Genomic DNA, 24,530 nt, shown 5'->3' with positions numbered 1-24,530 from the left:
AAGGCCTAAATCGAAATTCCGCTTCCAACAGTAAATCGAATTTAATTTTCTGTCTGAAATTCAACAAATACCATTAAAATCGATCCACGGGTTATCTCAAAAAAGCGTTTTTGCGTTTTACATGTATTTGAATAGGCCGCGTCGTAGTTGGGCCCGAGCTAAAGCTTCCTCTTAATGCTGCGTCTATAATGAGTTTCTCATACCCCCAAGGCTTTTACTAGTGCATCAATCGCCTCAATAGTTCGGCTTATGGGCGTAGTTGCACGTGCTGACGATTTAAAATATATGCACTCGTTGTCAGCTGTATCGCCTGGCAGTGATAATATTAAATCACATTGCAGCAATATATGAAAACATTTATGCCATTTCTGCACCCACCCCTAACGTGAGACTTCAGCAGGACTGGCGACGTCTCTAGCTTTTGCACCCCACTGATATCGCACACGGTGTTCGGGTTTTCATGATCCTTTTATTCACATTATTTACACTTCTATATATCTTAGTCATCTTTTGCAGTGGAATTCAAACAGCATCTGATCGAAATAGAGTCATCGCACAACTGAAGCCGTTAATTGTTATTGTTTAGACAACTGGCCAGTGACCGCAATATTTCAGCGTGCAATTTCCGTCGAATGAAAAATACATCTTAAGCAGGCCCCTTGAATTATTTTACTAGAGATCATGCTACGTTGCAAAGAGGCTAAAACACGCTTAGTCACTCTATAATTGCAGCACGTGCGCACGTCAATGTTCCATTACGTGTGTAGCCAGCCAAACAACCTCTGTGAGCGTAACGAACAAACTTTCGTAAATTAACAGGCTTGTAGCCTTTCCAAAACGCTAGTTAGATGCTTTTTGTTATTGCAAACACGTGGCCTATGCTGTGGCTTGTTTCAAGGAGCCTGCTGCTCTTACTGAAACGAGAGTTCAAACATCAACAAAACAACCGACAACAACTCAGAAAGCACCACTTCAAGCACTAATTGCGATATAGTACACACGGAACCTCGAAAATGGACAATACTTGCATCGCGGGAACGCGAGCAACTTGATATTAAAAAGTGCCAGAACATTTCAAAGCATGATCATTCAATCTCTACGACAGAAATTTACACATCACACAGACAAAAAGAAAACTTACCTGTACGATACAGAAAATTTTTCATGACGTGTTTTGCCACTTTCTCTCGTATTTTACCTGATGTTATGGAAGTGTAAATGTCATTCCATTACATCATAAAGCTCGAAGAGCTCACTTTGATCGAGAATATTCGCTTGAACAAATTTACGAAACAACACAAGTTATGTCCCCAGAATAAAACTAATCGAGACGCTTACACACGTTATAAAGAAAGCACATAGAGCATTTTCCGCAAGCCAATTCAAATTGTTGTCAACACACGGCGCATGCGCCATTCAACAGTTTAATACACATATCGATGAACTACATTATAAATGTGAGCAATCGTGTGGTACAAGTCAGACCTTACGAGTACCTTTTCTTTGCGAATCTATTAACCACATCCCAGAAACAATTACTGTTATTTCACAGAATCCATGGTGCTTCCAATTAATCTATGGAATTTTCAGAAAACTATCGAGAAGAATCAGGACGACCTGAGACAGCTCGGAAAACAGACAGACGTCCCTGATAGATCCAAAATTTCAATGTCATAATCAAAAAACTTTCGCAGCGTCGCAGAAGCGCCCAGGCGTATTTTTTTTCTGTCGGTACTTCAATTCGACTAACACTTGACTAGGCAGCTGCAAGTTCCCCGAAGCACAGAACTTACGGTCACTTGTGGGAGATCACATCCTTCGCGGTTACGACAGAGCGATAACGCGTGAAACAATTCGCCCCGGCCGGTACAAGGACACGGTCGCTACACAACCGAAACACTCCAAAGTACTACATTCAGTGTTCCAAGACACCGTCCACGGAGCCAAGCCGGCTTCCAAGTCGACACGAAACTTGCACGAGGTGAGCGTTCCCAAATCTCGAGTGACCTGCAAGAGTGTTTGTGTTCCTGCGTGTCACACCACGCGCGTGAGTCCACGATGACGTTTTTTGCAGCGCCGTCTTCGTCTCTTGCACCTTGCGAACGTCCTCATACGCAGTCACACGTGGTCTCATACACTAAAAACAGCACCACAATTGTTGAGACATTCCCGCGACGAAATGAGGCTGAAAAGAAAGCGAGAAAACTTAATTTTTCTGGCGACGCTAATGGTGCGACGCACACTTAGGCTGTCTCAAGCGACTCCTTCCGACGCTTTCACTCCGTCGATACATCCGAGATGAGCCCATTTTTCGGCACACTTGAGCTACCGACTCGAATTCAACCGGCAAATAGCCAACAATATAAAGCTAAAACTTCTGGATGCAAAAGCAAGAAGCAGTAAATTGAAGGAAAATGAAGCAAGGTTCAGCATTCTGGTATACAAATGGCTTATTTTTGGTTCACACAGCAACAGGCAAAGAAACTAAACATATAGAACGCGATAAGGCAACTAATAATGCGTGAATATTGAACGACTGACAGCGTGAAAATAAGGACTGGATTTTTATTCGAATAATTTGATGAAATCTACATTGCAATGTTTTAATTGCTGTACATGAGTAGCACATATATATTAGCTTAGTATTTGTCCATATTTTATTAAAACAAATATAAGGATGTCCCAAACATAGTTTTGCCGTCGGCGTCACTGTGATGTTCCGTATATATTTATCTACACGATCGCCACTATGTATGTATGCATGTTATATGGTTATGTCTTATATGCAAGCTGCATGATATACTAGTTAACCGCCAAAGTTGCTCAAATGAGGTCTACGTTATTCACAGCATTATACCTTACAACTTTCAGGAATGTGATCGCTCAGAAAAAAGTCATCAAACATTTTATTTACAGTTTCTGTCCCTTATCTTAGGTCTTCTCAGACTAGTACAAAGGAGAAAACAATAATAGAGCTCGCAATAATAAATTGATATAGTTTGACTGACGCCACTCTTTACGGGCAGCGCCATAGGCAACTTACAGGAGGAACTGGTGGGGGCACTTGCATCTGCCCTCCTCTCTTTCACTGTCAAAGTGGAAGGGGCGGCGGCAAAGTATGCTATTTAGCAGCACGCCTTTCTTCCGTCATTATAAGTTGGTCGGGATAGCCATTTTCGGCGAAGTCTTCCTTGACTCTCTTCAGCTCAATTTTTATTGCGAAAGCAGCAAAGCATAAACTAAATGCAGACCACCTGACCGCATTTCCCAAGTGTTGGTCAATGGTTCGCGTTACATGAAAGAAACCCGTTTGTCAAGGTCACTGTATGTAAGCTACAAGGCTAAGTTATTGCCAGAGTGAACTAAAAGGAGTCTTCTACAACAAACACGTTGCAGCAATTCAACTTCAATGTCAGACTTTTATGTAGACCCATGTATTTTTTCCCCTTTCTTCTAATTTTTTTTTGCCAGACTGGAGCTCTCAATTGTGTGGTGTCACTAGGTGTGTATGAAAGTAGCTTTTAGGAATTCGCCGGTAAGGGAGGATGACATCGGAATGCACACCGGATTCGTAATTCACCTATGCCTAACCTTTAGCTCATATGAAGCTGTGCTTTTTTTTCTGCACTGCAAACACCTCTTAGATATCCCGAAAAAATACGCAGCAGTGTGATTACCACACGCGAGTCATCTTCTACTCAACAACATCACAATGACGCCATGCCTAGTGGTATCGCTCACAGAATTGAATGCATTTTCATCATCTTTGCAGGTAATATTATATGTTATTTATATTACCGATATTTCCAATTACCTGAGTGATGACGAACAGCGACTCATCGTTAAAAATGTATTCTTAAAGCCATGTTATTGCTGAATTCATAGAAGTCAAGTGGCCCTCATGATTCTACATATATTACATTAGTCATTGATTTTTTTTTTACAATACGCCAAGAAAGCTTGCGGGCCTCCAATTTCTGATATATTCAGCACCTTGAATATTGTGGATTGATATGTTCGCATTTTTAATGTTATTGGCAAAATAGTAGTAAAGTGCTATTGAGTGAGTATAAATAGTGGCATCCCTTCAATAATCCCTTCAATAATCTAGCCTTTAGCTACACCCCAAAATTCGCGCTGTTCTTGTTTATTTGAAGTATGACGAAAAATACGTTGTGATTCTAAGCCCGGTACAACTCAGTAGCGAATTGCCCTACATCCCTTTCAATGCATCATCGAAATTGCCGGTGGCATTGCCCCGTTTTTAATGCTAATCTTTCTTTGCCAACCATTAAGGGCTTCTTTAAAGTGACTGCTGGGTGCTGCTGGGTAGCGCTGCTGTCCTGCCGAAAGGCTGACGCTTAAAAAAAAATCCATCACGGGCCTAATGGTACGGTGGAACCTCGGTTTCCCAGCACAACCACCCAGATGCTACAACCATTAGGCCACAATTGCACTTGCACTTTTGCCGTGCCAACGGCAACTAGCTCGCTGAGGTGATGGCCCCGTGTGTCGCAATGTGTAGCAGGGGCGCGCGAGAGCACTTGGCACGCGATATTTCCCTAAACGCCAAAGACACAGGAATGAAATTTGATTACCCGCTTCACGAAAGGTTCCCTCGAAATAGATTCCAAGGTGTGCGTGGAACCTGCATTCTCATTCTTCTTCTTCATCTTATTCTTTTTATTTTTAGTATTATTATCTTGCTTGATGAAGGTATATTGCCATTTTCTGCCAATGCAAAGTCTTGCTCTAACTGATTTCACATTTCAAGCAATGTTGACTGCTTCTTACATATTTCCGGTGTCGTGATTTGCGATTATCACGTGCGCTTATTTTCTTCTTCTTTTGAGGGTTCAGCGCATTCGACCTGATCTCCTGGCTTCCACTGTTTCATGCACTGTCGTTTGATTTTAGGCCCTTTGTTGCTTAGTGCACCTTGGGGCACCTTACCTCAAAAAAGCTATTGCGGATTCTGAAGGTATTAGATTTATCATGCGCTCATTAAATGTTCCTACGGTATAAGCATTGTTAATGCAATAGCCTTAAAGGTCCCGTGTCGCAGAAATCCTGGTGTCGGCGTCTTGTGAGCGACAAATCATTGCAGGCCACGCATACCGAACCACGCAGGCCCTCCGTGTAGCGCAGAGACGTTACAGAACTAATCGAATTTCTCAAAATAAAATCCGTTAGCAAAATCGCGAAGTACGACTTACGCACACCCTACAAGCATGATAACGTGGGATTGTAATTTGAACATACGAGAAAACATAAATCTGTTACGCCAAAATTCAAACACAAACCTATTTTCCAGCATTTCTACTATTCATAGAGCGGCCAGCCTGGTTGCTTGGAACCCCATTCTGATGGTGGTAGCCTCAGCTCAACTGTGGCCCACGCAAGAGGCAGCGTTTCTACTAGAAAGCTCGCCTTCGTGCATGGCATTTGCCTCCAGCGTTTCCCTGTAAACATTACTGTTACATGAGCTGCGGCTGCCGGGAGGCGTGAGAAACAGTCGGGGACCTTTGACTGCTATCGCGTTCCACTCTTAAAGGCGAAGCTAAAGCGTCCTCGAAATTTTCTTGTTCTAGAGCCTCGTGTTCCACCAATTCCGTGCTTTCTAATACTGCTATCAAACAGGCCTGTTTATTCGTGACTAGTCTTCCACTTTCTCTCACAAAACTCAAGGTAACCTTGGTTGTACCTAACCTGTCATCAAAGGATTTTGCCTTACTCAAAGCGCGTCTGCATCTTGCACAAAGAATGGTTCGACATTAACAAAAATTAGCTGGCCTTAGCCTAGCCAACTTTCTAAGTATGCTGTTGAACACTTAAGGTTACGATGATTGTGACGTCTCGACAGCTCCGCACGCTTGCGTCACGTGCAACCTTGCACTAACTCATTTATCGAAGTGACATTTTTACACAAGCTTGCGACTTCGTGCACACTGTGACGTGCTCGGCTAGACTGTACACACCGCGAATGTTCTATTAGCTAATTCTTCATTTCTGTTAACACCTCGGTTTGTTTATTGGTGAGTCAGTGTTGTCAGTGTCGAAAAATAAAGAAAAGAAAGAAATAAAAACGACTGCCACTGAGTGTCTCCATTTACTTTGTAGAAAACATGCATACAGCTTCTGCGAAAACATTAAATTTTACAAAACTAACCCTGTCGGCGCTGCTACTCATGGCAATGCCTTTCTCTTACCAGTGTGAACATTGCCTGGCGATGACGGCGTGCTTTTGCACGAGGAATGCAGCCGGTCGCGAGCGCCTCTGCTGTACAGGTGAGAGAGTGGGGCGCACGCAACGCGGCCCGGTCGTAGATCACCGCTGCATGAAGGTGTTGATGACGCTCTGGTCCTGGTCTAGCGTCGCCATGCACAGCCCCTTGGCCGACACGAACGCTGCAGATGGGACGAGAGAGATAGACCGGGTTCGCCTAAAACCAGCGTGTGAAGGCGTCTTCGACAATTTTTTTTTGACTGGAGATTAGCTGCGTGAGAAGCTTCTAGCAAGAAGATCATCGAAAGTTATAGAAGCTAACTGATGTCATCAAGCGCCTAGAAGAAAGCGAAGTAGAAATTCTAGACTTGACGCTGCGGTTACGCAGGTTACATATGCTTGAGTTGAGCAGGAAAAGCCAAAAATAACAAGACGTTATAGTATGCGCCGTTTCTGCTAAAGCCCCGAACCAGCCAGTTCAAATGCGTACGTTTCTGCAGTTTGCTTATGGTAGATTTATAATCTGAAGTCGGCTAAGCAACTTTTGAATTGTAGATGTGGTCACTAAAAGACAGTGAAAAATATGGCACTGCTGCACCATCTCCTAAAGCGGTATTGCTTAAATCTGGCCGATAAACCATGCCTAAAAGCGAAAGGTCGAAGGTGGCAGGTATTTATTAAAAGAAGCTAAGCGCATCTACTGAAAAAGTGAGCAAGCGAATTAAAAGACTCAAGAAAAAGAAGCAGGCACGAAGCCGGTATACACAAGTTCCACGCTTTGCCACCATACGTGCTCACCGCTTCTCGCGTGATTCACAGAACTTTACCACCTGCTTTGGCATCGGTATAGCGCACAGCGACCCTAACAGCCCTTGCGAAGAAGTGCGAAATACGGCTGAGTTACCACGGGAAGGAAATAAGTGGAGCTGTGGAATCAAACAAACATCTGGCAGACGCCGAACGAATGTGATATACCTGATACTGTTTATGAGTGGCCATGCTTACACTTAGCAATACGGAATATATATCAACACTGGTGGTGGGCCTATATTCGAAGTTTTGAATACAAATCACATGTCATTCACTAGCTATTCGTATTGAAAAATGAACTCTTCAATCTTTTCGTATAATTGAAACTACCCAAATATTTCGCAACAACCACCTTTTAAATTCTGCTTGCTGTTATGCGTTTGTTAAAAAAATTATCGTAACTTGTAAGAAAGAAAACAACGACAAATGGTTTCGAAATGATGCAGAATCAAATTCGTTACATAGCTCTGCTTTCGGTTTTTGCCACGGAAACCTACATAAGAGCCTGTGAGTTTTCATTTCCTCTAATTTGCTTGCCTGTGACTGGGCCACTAGATATCAGCTGATGTCACGCTGTTTTTCCTCGCCGGAGTAAAAAAAATCTGCCTAGGGTTTCTCGAGAAATCACTATTTCTACCTTTGTAGCCTTAGGAAACTTCACACGTTTTTGAAGCAGACTAAAGACCAAAACAAAGGTGCATGCCCAAATAGGCACCTTAGCTGGAGGGAAGCTGGAGGCCGATGGAGGGAAGCAACAAATCAGTTCACTGCCTGTCTCTACGGGGCTCACCCTCGCCCATCATCTCCATAACCTCAGCGATCTTCCTGCACGCCACCAAAGGCCACCAGAGCCCTCCTTCAAAAATAATATTTCATTCATTCATCCATTGTGTTGTAATGCAAAAGTATTCATTCTAAACACCTAAATAACATTCTTGAATTTTACTTGCCAACACCGCGATCTGACTATGAGACATACCCTAGTGTTCCGAGGACTCCGAATAAACATTGAGCACGTGGAGTTCTTTCAAACTACGCCTAGCAGCGTCTTCACCCCCACCGAAATGCGGACTCCGTCGCCGGGACCAAACTGGCGACCTCGAGCTCTGTAGTCCATAGCTATAGCAACTAGGTTCTTTCCAAGCTATATTTTGTTACTTTCGCGGTAACAGGTTGATTACGAAAACAAAATAAAAACAATGAAGCAACTAGTCTTTTCTTTTTTCTTGTATTTGATGCCAGAAATACATCGCCGGTACGTCAGCATGGCGCAGTGGGTTTCAAAGTATACTGTTTCGTGTTTGGACCATTGTGGGGCAGCCCATGCACTTAAAACCCTTTAAGTTCAATCTTTGGCACCTTCAGAACGTAATGTAGTCTATATTGAAAGGCGAACAGATAAATAGGCTCGAATAGGTGCCGTCAGCATTAGTCTCAACATGGCGACCCTGTAAACTCGAGGTCGCATTGCAAACCGTATTTTTTTAATTGTGTCTTTTCTTGCTGGCTCCTGTCGTAGTAACAGTGGCGTCCTCAGTATTGTAGAACCGTAATTCACTAATACAACTAAAGGTATTTTTCGATTTAGTCTTACTTTAAAAAGAAGCTACTCGGGTTAGTGATAAAGGTTGCCACGGCTGCTGGTGCTATCAACAATCTACTTGGCCTAAAAAAATTGTGAAATAATCCGATGCCACTTGATCAAGAGAACTCATTGAGCAGAGAGCCTTGCTCATGTCTTATCTGATCTGGAACGATAGCAAGGTAAAAGGCAACATTCATTCTGCAGATTATTACGTTGTCAGGAGACACAGATCCAGACGCCGGTACAGTGGGCGCTAGCCTCTTCTGGCAAGCATTGACAAAAAGGCCCCTCGTTTGGCGGCTCCACATATATATATATATATATATATATATATATATATATATATATATATATATATATATATGTATATATATATATATATATATATATATATATATATTTAATTTGGTAGGTAACAATTCTCTGTCACTTCTAAAGAGGAAAACAAAGGAGAAATCGCGGTTTCGTGCTGTTTGGAAGCGCGAAGTGCGGGATACTTTTCTTTTAACCAGTGATTAGAACAAACAAGGGTCTCCCTTCAGACACTAGCACACTTATTCCAGCAAAATATTTCACGAGAACACGTAATAGCAAAACTCAAAGCTCGTAGGTAATGTGACAAACCCTTTTATACAAGATCGCGTTGAGGGCGAGTATTGAGAGTTTTAAAATGAACCACATAAAGAGAAACCACCAATAACGACACATTTGGCGATCCGTTTTTTACTCTGTACCTCATTAAACAAAAGAGCCAAAGAAAGTAGCGTCAACAGGCATGCTTTGCAAAAGGTTAGATTTCGTCGTCTTACAAGCGTTTGTCGATATATCATAACCTATGCATTTTTTCCATCAAGGTCTGTCAGATCTTTCGTCCTGGTGAGTTCTCAATCGGGTGAGCAAGCTTCCTCTCAACGTAACAGCTACCGTTCGCGACGAAAGCAACGTAAGCGCGGCGTTCACTTCATAGCGCGTTATTGTCGTTTACATACACACGGCAGATGCGATGCGATGCACCAGAAGCAATGCGATTATGTAAATGCGTCTAATAAAAATAACAAACTTCACTCAATGCCAGCAGATGCTGAATGTCTTTATATGCGCTTGTTTTTTCTTGAGTCCGACGCAAAAGTACTCAAGGATCATATTTTATTCGTATGTTCATTTGCTCCCAGGACCAAAAAATATGAATTCTGGGGTTCTATATACGCGTCATAACCCCGATCTCATTATGAGGCACGCCGTACTGGGGTAATCCGGATCTGTTTCAAAGCTATTTATACATGGAAAGCTGTTCTTGGTGACTTTCATAAATGAAATAAATGAAACGAAATGAAACGAAAAAATTGACCACCTGGGGTTTTTGAACGCCCTCCCAATGCACGGTACACGGGTGTTTCTTTGTTTTTTTTTTTGTTTTTTTTTTTGCATTTCGGCCTCATCAAAATGCGGCGGCCACGGTCGTCATTCGATCGCACGATCTCGTGCTGAGCTCCCGACACCAAACCTCGGGACCAAAAGGACATTGCGCAGTGAAGTGGTCAGAGATACAAGGATAAATTACAAAGCAATTTGGTTCCATTTAACGCAATATTAGCGGCTACAATAGTAAGGTAAATTAGTAAGAAAACATTGGTAATGCATTACACAGTATGAGATCCAAATAAATCGATAGCGTGATATAGTAATAGATATATCATGCACATGAAGACTTAAAACACTGCAGTCATTGCACTCGTAGAAAACTCCTAGTCTTAAATTTAAGCAGCCTGGAGGGAAAGACAGTCGCACTATTTTTTTCGATGTACGTGGTTTACACGTGTTTACGAAGTTATGAGTTCTGGACGACTGAATGCAAGCTTTATGCACATATTCCGCACGGCCTGAAACGTGCTCGGTAGAAACAATTAGACCCGCCTTGGTGGCATGGTGGCTTTGGCATTACGCACTTACACCCGAGCCCGCGGTATCAAATCGAGGTCGCGGCAGCCGCATTTCGATGGCGGCGAAATGCAAAAGCGCCTGTGTACCATGCTTTGGGGGCACGTTACGGAAACCAAAGTGGTCAAAATGAATCTGGAGTCCCCCACTATGGCGTTGCTCATAATCGTATTGTTTAATTTGAAATGCCAGAAATAAAAAGGTATAGAAAAATGTAAATCACCAGTGCAATTATAAGGCCTTCTTTCGGTTTAAGCAATTTACTTTCTAAATTGTTACTGCTTTTTTCTATCATAAACCACTGACCGGTAGTTGTTGAATTTTACGTTTCCACGCCCATTCTCGGTCGCTATATATTTGCATTTGATCTTTTAGAATTTCTACCCTAGAAAATGTCCTTCTTTTTAAATATTGTGCGTCCCTTTGGCGGCTACGTGATGAATGGGGTGCATTGCTTTTAGGCCAGTTAATATGTCAATCGCCTCTTCGAAACTGAATAAAAGTCGCAGTTTCGCCCGGAAAGGCGAAGCATAGATTGCGATAGAAAATTAGTGGACAGCTACACCAAGTAAGGATATTGATCTTATCGGCCGTATAAACTTGCGAATTTAGATGGCATACTAAGTAAATTAATAAACTTAGCGTCACGCGCGCACAAGCTAACATGGACACATTTCACTCGATAACCGCGGAAACTCGCTGTCAAATCGCTGGTGTGAGGAAGCGTAGCAGCAGCAGCTAGCGAATCGACCTTCATGCTGCGTATCGCATCAACGTGAATTAAACCGCGAAGACACGGCGCATGGCAGACTCTGTCCCCAGCGCAGATGGCTTTCCACATACAGCGGCCCAGGTAGCCCGAACTAGAATACAAGCCCCCCTCCCTACCTTGCCCACGGAGCCATGCCCACGACGGAAGACGACGCGCTTGCTCCGCGCTTTCCTCCCTTGCGTGGGTGAAATTAATCCGCGATCGCCGGCTCACCCTCGCAAGGGTTTGCGGGTATATAGAGCATACGGTGCAGGGCGAAAATTTTATCGCCCTTTGACTTCACGGCGACAACAGAAATGCACCTGTAGTCTCCACATAATTGATATCGCAATGATATAGCAGTCGCCTTTGCATCAGATCCAATCGGCTAAATCGGATCAAATTGTTCCGGTTGTAGCCGTTAAGGCACTGCGACTGTTCACAGCTGCCAAGGTTGATTACTTGTGATTCGCGTGCGAGTATTTCAAATTGCTACAACTATCTCGTTATATAGAGGGAAAAATAAAGCCTTCGGCCGCACTTACTGTCCATTTCCGTGGTTTCATTTTTTGGAGAAACCTGTATCCTGTCAACTACATCCGGTGCGGGAGGTATCCAGGACCTAGTGCAGAGAAAATGCTCAATTCGTGAACACCTTGCCTCGAGCTGGTACTGTAATATTTTTGTACCTCAGAGACTCTTACCTTTCATCCGGACTGGGCATCTTGCTCCCTGCAAGCCAAACCGCACCTACATTCATACCTCCGGGGCACGGAGCACCTACGTAACAATCGCCACAGTTCTGGTGTCGTTCCGAATACGATCGTGTCACCAAGAGAGTTAACTAATCCGATTTTATTCAGTTTTTGCGTACAGAGTACACAGTCTTTTAGCACACCGTTAACATATAGGCCACATCCCGTGTGAGAAATCATTCGTTAACTACTTACTGTCGCGTATCTAACGCGAAAAGGCAAAAGCATACGCCTCAAGTGCGCCTAAAACAGCTCAGGCAGTTGATATGAATGAAATTTGAAGCCCCTGCAATTCGAACAAACTACAGGAAATTTTGTTATTATATAACGCTTTTAAACTGTGGAGCTCACTACCTAAATACATAACAATGAAGAAATACTTTATTAATTTAGAACCGAATTAGAACAGTCCGTATACCTCCTAATGGAATTTATTTAAAATCATCTTTATTAGATAATATTCCATACTGTTTTTACTCTTGCACTCAGCTTGAAATAATTATACGTCCTGTATTACTTTTTGTTGCGATGATAGCAATGTCTCCTATTTTCATTGCTCTTATTGGTGTTGTTTACAATATTTATACGAGGCCCTTCGCACAACTCGGCAGTAAATCTTCACCGTTTTAAACGTTTGGTGACAAATACTGATTCATTGACTGATTCATTCATTTACTGAATAGTCCTATTTAGGTATACATTCATTGACTGACTACTTGAATGCCTCATTTATTCATTGAATAAGCTATTTAATGAGCTCTGATGTTCTTTATAAAGATGTTGTAATGTTACTGTTGTTCAGATAAAATTAAAGTGCTAGTGCTTGATTATAATGAAATTAAATGCGACACAAAACCTAATCTTTCGCAGGTTCAGTGAGTGATGACCATCAATCTTTTTTCATGAACTTTTAGCACTGAGTATGTGTCTCAATGCTGTTTTCTTTTTGCCATATGGGATGTTTAAGCATCATTGAAAACGAAGCCTGTGATGCAATAGATGTCAATGATTCCAATTTATTTCAAATAGACAAATCTGCCTGTGTGTTGTCAATTTTTTTAGCCGCGACATTCAATCTCTGGGGAAAAAGAAGCACGAGTATTGCGTCGCGCGAGCGTCAGTTGACCTCATGCCTTTGTGAAGCATAAGGGACTGTTCTCGTTTACAGTGCACGGCCAAGTAGCCAGTGTTAGCATTGTGCGGTTGGCTCTTTCGGTGACACTGCATTGCCCGTGCTGCGTTTCTACGATTAACGTATGCTTTCAGAAGGAAGTGACCGATCACCACTTCAACCTAAAGCTGTGCCCATAATTATTACTGCGCATATCGTTATTTGCATACTTCAGCTGTTTTAAGTCTATCTATCTGTCCGTCCGTCCGTCCGTCCGTCCGTCCGTCCGTCCGTCCGTCCGTCCGTCCGTCCGTCCGTCCGTCCGTCCGTCCGTCCGTCTGTCTGTCTGTCTGTCTGTCTGTCTGTCTGTCTGTCTGTCTGTCTGTTCTATTTTTTTACGCCAACCCCATCGGCAATTTTTTGTACCTTCTAGGGCCACTATAAGTATGTCTCCCGTTATTGATGCCGTCATGCTCGCGCCATTGTCGTCATTTCGCCTTCATGTTCTTATTCTGGTCATACCGCCGTCATCATGCCTCATACCCGGGCCCAGTGACCCACGTTGTCTAATAGCTGGTTGCATTCAGGTAAAGACAGACTAGCAGCAGGTGCGCTTCTTTTTAGATTTCAGCGAAATATTTGTCAGGCGGCAAAATGCCTCTGTAGAAAGGAATCAACCTTCCTTTTGCGAAAGTTATCACGGATTTCTTGAAAAATATTCTTATTTCACTGGAAGTGGAAAAGAGCGTTTTACCGAATTGCAGATTTCACAAATTCGAACCCATAACCCTTGAAATGTAACCCATTGTACGCCTTAACGCATTAGTGTGATTTTTATTTTATCATTTGAACGAGACACATAGCTGGAATGACCATACATTCCTCTTCAAGTAGGCTAAATTTTCTGACTTGAAGAAAAATAATACATGTTTTTTCAGTAATACATTTATCACTCCAGGGTGTGTATCTTATAAAATTTTCGTAAAGATCGGCTATGAATATTGTTTTAACCGTTTCCAAAATTGTTCCAATTTTCGTTATTTTTATAGTTTTAGCATTTTCGGGATTTTATAACGAAGTAAATACGTAGTCTAGTTGCATACTTCTATATTTAGTACACGAGAAAACGTTTGAAAATTTGTTAGAAATATTTTTCAGCTTCATCCTCTGAACTAAAATGGAGCAAAATAAACCATGACTTCGGCATCAGACAGAGCCAGTTGCTCAAAAGCCTAAGTTTAGCAAATTTTTGAGAACATATTTTTGGCGACCTAAATTTTACTTCCCGTTAGGCAATAGTACTAATGGTGTAGATTTAATGAGCAAAACATGGCGGGTTACAATGCGGGATTTTTAGAGTGGCAGGCCTTCGAATTTGTAGAATCTTCAAATCGTTAAAAATGACGCTTGCGCCTTTAGTGAAATAAAAATATTTTTAAAGAAATCCGTGCTCTCTCGCAAAAACAAATGTTGACTCCTTTCTGCAAAGGGACTTTCTCACTCGTAAAAAAATTTCGCTGCTAACTAAAAATAGTCGGGACTCCCTGAGCCTGTCCTTATCTACGCTCCCATAACTTTCAGCGCGCTCCAAGACAGAGGCGTGTACATGGACTCTGTCAATGTACGCGTTCTAAGTGATGTTTACGCTGTCATCTTCAGACGATCGCTATCATGCTACCATTGTCAGACCACCGTCGTAATTCCGCTGTGGTCATAAGATCATCCTCACATCAACCTTCTTCAACCAACTTTCGTCAGGATGTCGTCCTCACGCGATCGACGTCATAACGCTTCGTGATACAGTAATTATCATGCCATCATCTACGTACACTAGTTGTCATACTTCTGTCCTCATGCCGTTGTAATGACATCATCACGATGCCTTCTCGGTAGTTTCGTCGTCATCGCTGTAACTTGGACATATGACTCTTGCCATGCCGTCGTCGTCAACCTGGCGTTTCACCATCGTTGTCACTTCAATAAAGTCATCCCAATGTCTTGGTGCCGTCGTCGTCATACCACCTTAGACGACCCATTGATGTCACTCTTTGAGAGCTATTCTATCGTAATCATGCTTTTGCCACTAAATCGTGATTATGCCGCGGTTGTCATGCCATCGTCGTCATTGAGTCTTCGCCACACAGATGCTGTCATGCATCCGTTGCCTTGCCGTTGTCGTCGTGAGGTCTTGCTTGCGCGAACTTCATTCCCGCTTTGTCCGGTTGACGTCATGCCGTCATTGTCGCGCCATCGCCGTCATATATTCGTCATTATCTCATTATCCTCGTGTATTCGCAGTCACGCTGTCGTCGTTATACCACTGTAACTTAAAAATCGACATCTCATTATCGTCATGCAGTCGTCGACATGCGCCTTTGTCGTGCGAGCGATATCATTCCTTCTTCGTCATGCATCCATGATCTGGGCGACCTCGGCCAGTGAGCAAAGTTTGATTATATTGGAATATGTGCAACGAAAGTCCCAGAATACACACTACACGTATTACTGCGAAACTGTATATGGCTAGCCGATTCGTCCGTCCGTCTGTCGCCTGTACGCCAAAAACCCCTCCGGAGCAGGCCCATGCGCATGCGCGAAAAAGAAACAAATAGAGAGGCGCCCGATTGGCTGTGCCAGTAGTGACGTCGTTGCTCTCCGTCGCCGCTCAGCGCACGCGCGCAGCAGTTTCTCTCCGGCTCTGAAATGGGCAGGCCACGCGTCATACGCACTCCTGAGAAGCAGTCAGCTTTCCATCAGCAAAACCACGAGCAGAACCGGGAACAAGCTCGTCTACGCTGTGCCGATGCTGCAGCTCGACACAAGAACAGGCTCATGCAGCCGAGAGCAAGCAGCAATGCGCACCGAGGATCCGGCAGCCTACCAAGCCGTCGTTTACTAAACCGTCCGGATTAACCCAATGATAAACATTGGCGCCGCACGTTTCAGCTTCGCTGTTTAATTATCTGTACGGAGTGCTTGGGTGGTGACCTTTTTTATATGAACGGGACTTATATGAACTCGATTGTAATTTGCCTTACCATCGACAGTCCATCGTGAGAAACTTCTACTGTATATTTTTGTGCCTCATTTAAGCCGTAACATTAAAGGAAAACGCTGAGACCATCGAAGTATCGAATCGACAAAAGAGAGAATGAGTAAGAAAAAAATGTTACTTATGATATCGGAACAACTTCTGGATACCTAATTTCTGGACGCTCGGATATTACTGCGTCACAATAGTTCCAGATTTTGCGTACCCAACTGAGACCACTGGCAACATAGTCGGAAAGTTCGTAGTCGTATGTCCTCAAAATTCTGTCGGAACCTCGTTAACGAGCTTTTATGTAAGCGTACTCTTGGTTGTCTACAACGGCCGCTATTGCCACTGAAGTTCAAGCTTTGTGAGAACGATTGAAACGCGAACCATTGCCCACACCTTGCTTCGAATGCATAGGCTGGAAGCCCTCCACAGTGATGTCACCTCACACCAAGTGCTAGATGTGTGATTATCCCGGGGAAGCGCCGAATCAGCAGCATGACGTTGGCACTTGGAGCACTTGGTTATGTCCTTACATATCAGGCGTTACTTAGGCCAGAGGCATTCTGCACTAAGCTAAACGATGGCTACAGTGACAATATTATGCGTAGAAATGCAGCATTGGCTGATTTCAGCTTGACCTTGATACCCAAAACTGTGGCGCATCTATGCTAACAAATATAAAGAAGGAAACGGAGGCTGCGGCCTTTTCACCGTTAGCGTCTTTGTGGAAGCTGTGCCTGCTCCAAAGGCGCACGGCGGCCACCACCACGAAGGCGAGTAGCGCAAAGCCCAGCACCAGCGCCATCAGCACTGCCAGCACGGGGCTGAACTTGATCTGCCACGAGGCATCTGCGGAAAGAAAAAAAAAAAAGAACACGAGATTGTTTATGAGCAGGTGTCGCGCTTTTCAAAGAAGCGCACAAATGCTAACACCAATCCGTACTCCTGTCGCTATTGTCTATATTTCTTTTTACTTGCGTCTATTGTGCATACGGAGACGCTAATATTCTGGCAGAATGACAACATTTGTGCAAGCTACGCAAAGAGGCTCATGTGCTATAAGGGCAGAAAGGTAGCAAGGTAACCTGCCAAGTTCTTTTTTGGTGAGAGTGGAACCACGCTGAGCACACAGCATAGGTGTGCATGCACCCGGTAACACAAACAATGCTTCTGTCAACCTGTAAGGTAAGTGAAGAAGTGCATTGGCGGCAGTATAAATCTCAGCTGTCTAGCAGTGTAATCTCACTCGTGCTTCTTTATTTTCTTCAGTCTATTAGCAAGTACAGGCTGTTTAGTTCATTCGCAAAACAACTTATGTCAAGCATTTCTTTTAATGTAGACATGTTTGATCCTGGTATCTTTCAGTGCTTAACTGTAGCAGCTATGTGCTGAGAAGGCAGTTGTGAGAAGCCAAGATATATATTTTATTCGATTGCGCGGTCAGGTGTAAGATGTCAGGTCAAATTATGATCAACACGCCAGCTCTCTAGATAGAAACAAAGCATGACTACGACCACAGCAGCTGAGAAAGCTATCATTCGAAATTTCGGCTGTGCTAATAAAGCCAACGTCGCCAAGCCAACCACTGCATTCTTCAACACATGCCATTCACCCACAGAAGAAAGAGAATTAGCTTTTATGAATGTGCACGATAACATAATTTTAAAACAGTCATAAGTGGGTGTGAACGACTTGTATTACTGGTCCCCACTGGGTTCTTGGGAAATGTTGAAGGATGTATTGGTAAATGTGGCTGGGTTGGCCTTCGTAGCACGACTGGAATTTCGCACAAAAGCTTTTTCCAACAGTTAATCTTTCACCGATTGAAAGCTTCTACGGAGTCGGAGGGTAGGCTAAACGTGCAAAAACAAGGAGTGTGCAATAATCGTTGTTTGGTACCGTTTCTCAGCGACACCTTTTTAAATGAACCTTACACAAAGATTTGTGGTTGCTTGGACAATAAAAATTTATATAATCTTTGTGGGAACGTTGAATACATTGTTTTTACCTAGGTGCCGTTCCGGTTCCTTTCAATTCACAAATGCTAACATATTACTTTCTACAGGGCCTTAGCGGCACGCGAAGGCATGAGATGCCTATTGATGGAAGTGTTCGCTTTCTCAATATGATAATGTTTTTACATGATGACCGGGCATGCTGGGCGTACGAGCCACGTGCCAATAAGACTTCGTTGCATTGCAAATTAGTCCATCAAAACAAGTAAATAAAGGTATTGTTAAGTTGTCTTTCTTCAATGTTTTGAAGAAATCGGGTTTAGATCTGATTGACGGTTCCTCTTCTTCCTTTCGGCATGTACAAGAACCTTGGCGAATGCAGGCTACACTGACAATGCTTTTGTTGGTATAATAGAATTTCTTTTTGAGAAGATGTCACAAATGTGATGCTTTGCTTATAGCAATGTAAAAGCAAGGTCACGTCCTCATATCGTGTACCGTATGCACTGATGTAAAAGCAGCATATCTTCTTTTTCTTCGCATGTGGTGGAACACACACGAGGTGAGACTGTTCAGACTTAGTTTTGCAGGCCGTGCGTTACTCTTCTGATACTAAGTAACAAAATAGCAAACATTGGCGTGCTTTTATTTTTATTTTTCAGAGAGCGTATCACGCATTTGGTGTCCATCTAGTCATTAACACGACGACTGTCATTGCCGCACAGCGTCGCTTCAGCTGCACTCTCTTGCACAGTCGTCCTCCGTGCTATCCATGACGTTAGCGATGCGTCGCACTTGGCAACTGTTCATAACAACGTCGACAATGCCGGGCTAGGTTGAATCATAATGGGAGCTCTCATGCTAATTTTTGGAAAAGAAAGCATTCTTGTCTGTGTAAATCAAAGAGGTTGGAGTAAACCTAGTTTGTCGTCCTGCATATATGACAGCGTGGGCTGATCCAGAGGATTGTGCCACTGGCATCAACAGTTACGTTCCAAAGGGTATGTGCGCCTTTTCAATGATCCGCTGGCGCCACGTCGAGTCCGTGGATATCATAACGAGAAGAAAGACCTATGTAGTGACATGCGCGCCACTACTTAGATACGAATTGGAGCAATATAAGGTACAACTATTCGATATGTTCTTGTTCCAATCTCCTGACGTCAAATTTGCGTAACCACAATAAGTTTGCACAGATATTGCTATAGTTCCTGCACGATGCAGAGCTGGAAGCTTCTATTTGACTTTCCTTTTTTTTCTCCAAATGCCTTGCGGTATCTTCCCTAACAAAAAAAGCGGTACCATATATGTTGATTCAATCAGCGAAATTATACTGCAGAGGAATAGTCTATCTGTTAGATCGAGAAGCAAATCCTTGGTGAAATTTGCGTGACTCAATAGAATGCGCACGCAGATGACATGTTCAATGTGTGCCTTATTCTTTACACAAAAGAAATTTACTAAACCGCACTGCGTAATCTCCTACCCTTCCATATCTCTCTCACTCTTGTTCTTAAGTTGCTTCATTTGTAAGACAGCGTTGGTTCTGTGTCTGTCCCTGTCGTGTTAGCGTCATCTTCCGCGCTGATTCAAAGAATGCGTCCGTTGCTGCTGGCCCAAAAATGAACTTTACTGTACTGAACAAACACGCACTTTTGTTTTGCTCTTTTTACGACCTAGAAACGAAAAATGAATAGAAGAAAAACATTTTTGCTGCAATTCCTGTTCTTTTTTTATTCCTTACACCTCTAGTGAAGGGCCCTTTCTTATCCGCTCAAATGGAAGTGCATCAGAGCGTTCGCTTTCGCACCTATCAAAAGTAACCACCGTGGCAACGAATCAAGCCGGCCTTTCTGTTAAGCAGCTGAACATGCACCCTAGCCCTGGTGTCAGCACACGGACGTAAAATGAAATTGAAGTGTAATGAACGAACGAACGGTATCAACACAGTTCAACGGCGATTCCTGAATGAATACTGTGAACGTAGTGCAATGGGGAATCGTGCATCCGGTGCCTCACCGGGTCCTTGGTGCAGAAGACTTTCGGCCGCAGCCGGTAGCGTCGCCGCCGTGAGCAGCACTGGCGGACTGCGACCCTTTCCGTTGGCTGCGTAAACCACCAGCACGAACTCGCTGCCAGACGGGAGGTCCGACACCTGCAATGAGAAAAGTCCCCCATGTGGTTGCGGAACTGAGGTCCTTAGCTTTTCTCATCAGCAAATCGCACAGTGATCGAGCTACTGACGTTAGCGCATTGGTGGCCCGGTGATCCGGAGACGGCGTCTGTTCGGAAGACGAATTGGTCAAAGAATGCAATTTGTTTTTCGTGCCACCGAGTTTCCTATGGCAATTACGAGTATCAACACTCGGGCTACGATGGTTAATTTACCGTGAGAATGAAGGCTAGCACATGAGCGTATCTCATCTTCTAGCTTGTTGGTTCAGACGTTGGTGTGGCTCTACCTACTGCGCTTTATTTATCCCTGCTGGCCTCAAGTTCAAAGCGATTGTATTTTTTCAACGCCGGAGGCTATTATATTTGCGCAGATCTAGAATTATTCAGAATTGTCGCACTTGTAACACTGTTTAGTTGAAAATATACAGTGGGTAAGATCGCCGTTTTAAGCCAGAAAGACGAAGCTCATGCGCATGCATGTGCTACATGCGAGCATGGCGCAGGCGCAAATGACGTTGTCGTGTTCGCCTGCGCCCTGAGGACCAGCTGCAGCGACGCCTGTGAATGAACCTGTCCATATAAACCACCGACGCACAAATCTACGAACCATTACTGCGCGGGCGATCTGATACGGCAGCCTGCTTCTAGCAACGACTGCTTCTATCTTCAAGTACTATTTGACTCTGTATAATTCCTGCTCGTCACTGTCTACCGATCGCCTGTGCAGTATGGCTCCAACGGTTGTTTCCCTTGCAAATAACCTAGAAACCTTGAGCAGCACATTTCAATCAAAAAAAAAAAAAAAGAAAGAACGACAGAGCTGATAGCTATTACTTATTCGAAAAAGAAAGAACTGGCGGTAGACAATAAAGCACGTTTTCAAACGCTACAAAAAGAGCTTGACAGCCTCAAAAAGAGCACGTCAGTCATCATCAATTCTTTCAATGACATTAAATCAGCTCATTCCACCCTTGTCACCAAAAACAAAAAAACTACGAAAGAAAAATTAGCTACTTTCTCGTCAAGTACAGGAATGGGACCAGTATTCTCGTCTGAACAACCCCGAGATTAGAGGCGTCCGTCAAACTCAAGGCGAAGGCTGCTTCCAAATAATAATAAGAAAATCGGTGGCAGGCCTGGTAGTTACGTGAAACTGGAGGAGACAGATATTGTTCAACGTGTTCATAGGCGACATGCTGGAAAGAGAAACCTTGTCGTGCGCTTTAGCTTTCGTGCTAAACGAACAGACTTCATGGGAAAAGCGCGAAACAACAGGGAGGTTTGGTTTCTCTGGCAGCACGGACCCTGCAATATATGTCAACGAACACTTGACATCAAGCAACAAACTCTTTGCTATGGCACTGGAGCAAAACAAAAAAAAAAGGGTGAAGTTACCTGCGGACCGAAAAGTGCGTAATTAGAGCTAAGAAAAAAAATCAGAAGGCAGGGTCTTTCCAATCGTTTGCGAAGGTGATTTGCAGGTCTTCCATGCCAATTGAACAAGTGCAACACGGAATATTTCTCTCCACAAGAGGTATCTAATCAAATAGGTTCACCTGAACTCTCTTACGCTATTCATGCTATTGCCCGAAGCTTAAGAAAGCATTTTGAGGATTTTAGTGTATTACAACGTAGCACTGATCATTTTAAGCTCACATGCGCAACCGAAACTTGCTTTTCGGCTGGGGACGATACATTGTATTCTTTTCTACAATACGTGTCAGAATACTGTCACCACGCTGATAGCCCGCATGACATTGTTGGTATGTTCATATAACCATCTTTATCTTACGAAAGACGTGCCCATCTAGGCATCAATGTTTCGAATTGGTTATCCATATGGCTCGAAACAGAAAACTTCTTTCCTCACATTACAGGAATAAAAATACGATCATTAGCGCGGTTTACCGCTCACCGTCTTCATCAATTAAAGAATTCTGTGACAGATTATCAGCAAGGTTAAAGAAAATTTCACGAGAAAGAAATAATGAGCCTATTTTAGGTGATCCTGCGGTTAATTTATTCGGCAATTATTACCGTCGTTAAGTAGACATCAACGGCTGTTTTGTTGGATTCGGCTTTGAAGCATTGATTATTGGTCCAACTGGACGTTCAATGCAAAATTTTAAATCCTTAATCGATAACACACTTTCCAATCTCGATACATTCCCGCACACAAGAATTCTACAAGCAGATGATACAGATCATTAGCAAAGATTTCTGTATTTTTATTTACCTAGTAGTCGCCCCAAAAAACCATTACACAGGACGAAATTCAATCTGTCTGATCACGTTGAGAAATAGAGCGCACCGACTTTCCTAACATTCTGTCCTTTTATGATCGGGAACTAACGTTAGGCGAATTTTCCTTCAAAATTCAAAATGCGATTAAAGCTTGCACGAAAGATGAATTTTCTATCAAGCAGTACGATGCACCACGTTGCCCATGGGCATCTACAGGTCTCTTACACTCACTGCGCAAGAAAGATAATCTGCATCGAAAAATGAAAAAAGCGACGGTTTAAAACACGACATAAAGCGCGTTACGAGACATTTTCTGCGCAGTTAAACAGTGCTCTGAAGCAAGAGAAAAAAATTTTTTTTGAACGCGAAATCGATGCACGCGGAAACGTTAAACAGAATTGAAGTGCCATTAGTGACTTCATAACTCGAAACACAACTATCGTTAAGGCTATCACTATCAAAAACAGGGTCGTACAATATCTTCAAAAGATGACTAATGTGTTTTGTAAGTTATTTTCCTCTTCAGAAATCAACTTGTGTCCTAAAGTGCCACAGCTGGAAAGGTAGCCACAATCTCGTTTCCTACGGTTTTATTCAGCTGAAGAAGTGCCAACTACCATAAGCAATAAAAAAATATACAGGAGGTGGCCTACACAATATAAACTCAATACATATTTAATCGGCCAAGTATATCGTAGCTGAAGCTATCTGCCATATAGTGAGCCTGATTTTTACCAAAGAAATATTTCTGAATCAACTAAATATAGCCAAAGAAATTCTTATACTAACGGCGACCCCGCATTGGTAGAGAATTATGCAACAATTTCTGCACTGCCGTTTCTCAACAACAAAGTTGCAAATTAATTGAAATTTACATTTCTGGCTACAAAGCAAAATGCAACATACTGTCTCCGTTAGAGTTCTGGTTTCGCGCGGGTCTTTCGACAGAACCGCGAGAAATCAGCTTTATTGACTGGATTAGAAAAAAGTAGGAGAAGGTATTAATTGCAGGTTCAGTCTTCACCGACGTAAAGACTTTCTCAATATCAGCCATCAAATTTTGTCTCCTAAGTTAGAAATCTGTGGCATTACTGGCCTGCTTTTTGTACTTCTTGAGAATTATCTTTCAATCAGATATCATAGTGCGTTCATTTTTGGCTCGTTTTTGGCGCCTAGCTGCGGCTTCGCGTGCTCGTATGGCGGGGTCATGACTCGCGCCAACGAGGTTTCTCTTCGATGTTGAGTTGCATCCTCTAAGCACGGGAAAGCATGCAATTGGGGTCGAACGCCTTGCTCCCGCTGCGTCGCTCCTCGCACCTTGTTTCTTGCTTGGCGAGTATCCTCAGCAGTAACATATTTCCTAGGGGGTTACGCAATGATTTCTTGATGGTTCGTATGCTCGCTTTGAGCTTGTTCTTTAATGAAGCGTATGCTATTCTCTGTGTGTTGTATGGCTGATTTCAGTGCATGTATGCACTGTTCAGTTCAATTTGCTGTGCGCTTGTGGCATCTGCCTTAAAGGGGTGTGAGCCATTGCATCTTTGCTTGCTCACGGGGGTATGAGCCATGATTGATGGCGATATTTTTTTGCATCATTCGACTAGACGTTGCGTTTCGTGTGTGAGCCATTGCAACGGGCCACTTCATGCTTTCGCCTCAATTTCGTGTAATTATCCAACGCCTCGTTATCTTTAGTGCCGCCAATTTCAGCGCGTATAAATACACATACTACCAATATAACCTTGTCTTCTGACTTTTCGAGTTTGGTTGAAAGCCTTTCTTTTTTACCTGTGCGGCGTTATGAAGTACTTGTAGGGTTGTTTTAGAGCACTTCAAGTTGACAGCTCTTATATCTAATGATTATTCATATTATTATTCAGTTCAGATGCTCTCTCAGAAAACTGATCGTCTCTCCCGATGCGTTTTCATCAGTTCCCGGC

At 43.2% G+C, this 24,530-nt stretch overlaps 1 protein-coding gene across 1 annotated transcript in view; it reads right to left on the bottom strand.

Annotated features, from left to right (window-relative positions):
- Nucleotides 1-449: 449 nt before the first annotated feature.
- LOC126530360 (nephrin-like) overlaps nucleotides 450-24,530 on the bottom strand; it is a 414,009-nt gene continuing 389,928 nt past the window's right edge. The window contains exons 12-17 of the mRNA XM_072288314.1: nucleotides 20,191-20,326; nucleotides 16,928-17,065; nucleotides 12,015-12,090; nucleotides 11,856-11,932; nucleotides 6,210-6,408; nucleotides 450-2,185 (exon numbers count right to left, since the gene is read on the bottom strand). Coding sequence (XP_072144415.1) covers nucleotides 6,329-6,408; nucleotides 11,856-11,932; nucleotides 12,015-12,090; nucleotides 16,928-17,065; nucleotides 20,191-20,326 — 507 coding nt within the window. The 3' untranslated portion in view covers nucleotides 450-2,185; nucleotides 6,210-6,328. The remainder of the gene's footprint in view (nucleotides 2,186-6,209; nucleotides 6,409-11,855; nucleotides 11,933-12,014; nucleotides 12,091-16,927; nucleotides 17,066-20,190; nucleotides 20,327-24,530) is intronic.

This window comes from Dermacentor andersoni, chromosome 5 (genome assembly GCF_023375885.2).
Source record: "Dermacentor andersoni chromosome 5, qqDerAnde1_hic_scaffold, whole genome shotgun sequence".
In the NCBI taxonomy this organism is placed as follows: Eukaryota; Metazoa; Arthropoda; class Arachnida; order Ixodida; family Ixodidae; genus Dermacentor; species Dermacentor andersoni.
Note: the sequence above shows the minus strand (reverse complement) of the source record. Positions and strands in the feature narration are given on the sequence as shown.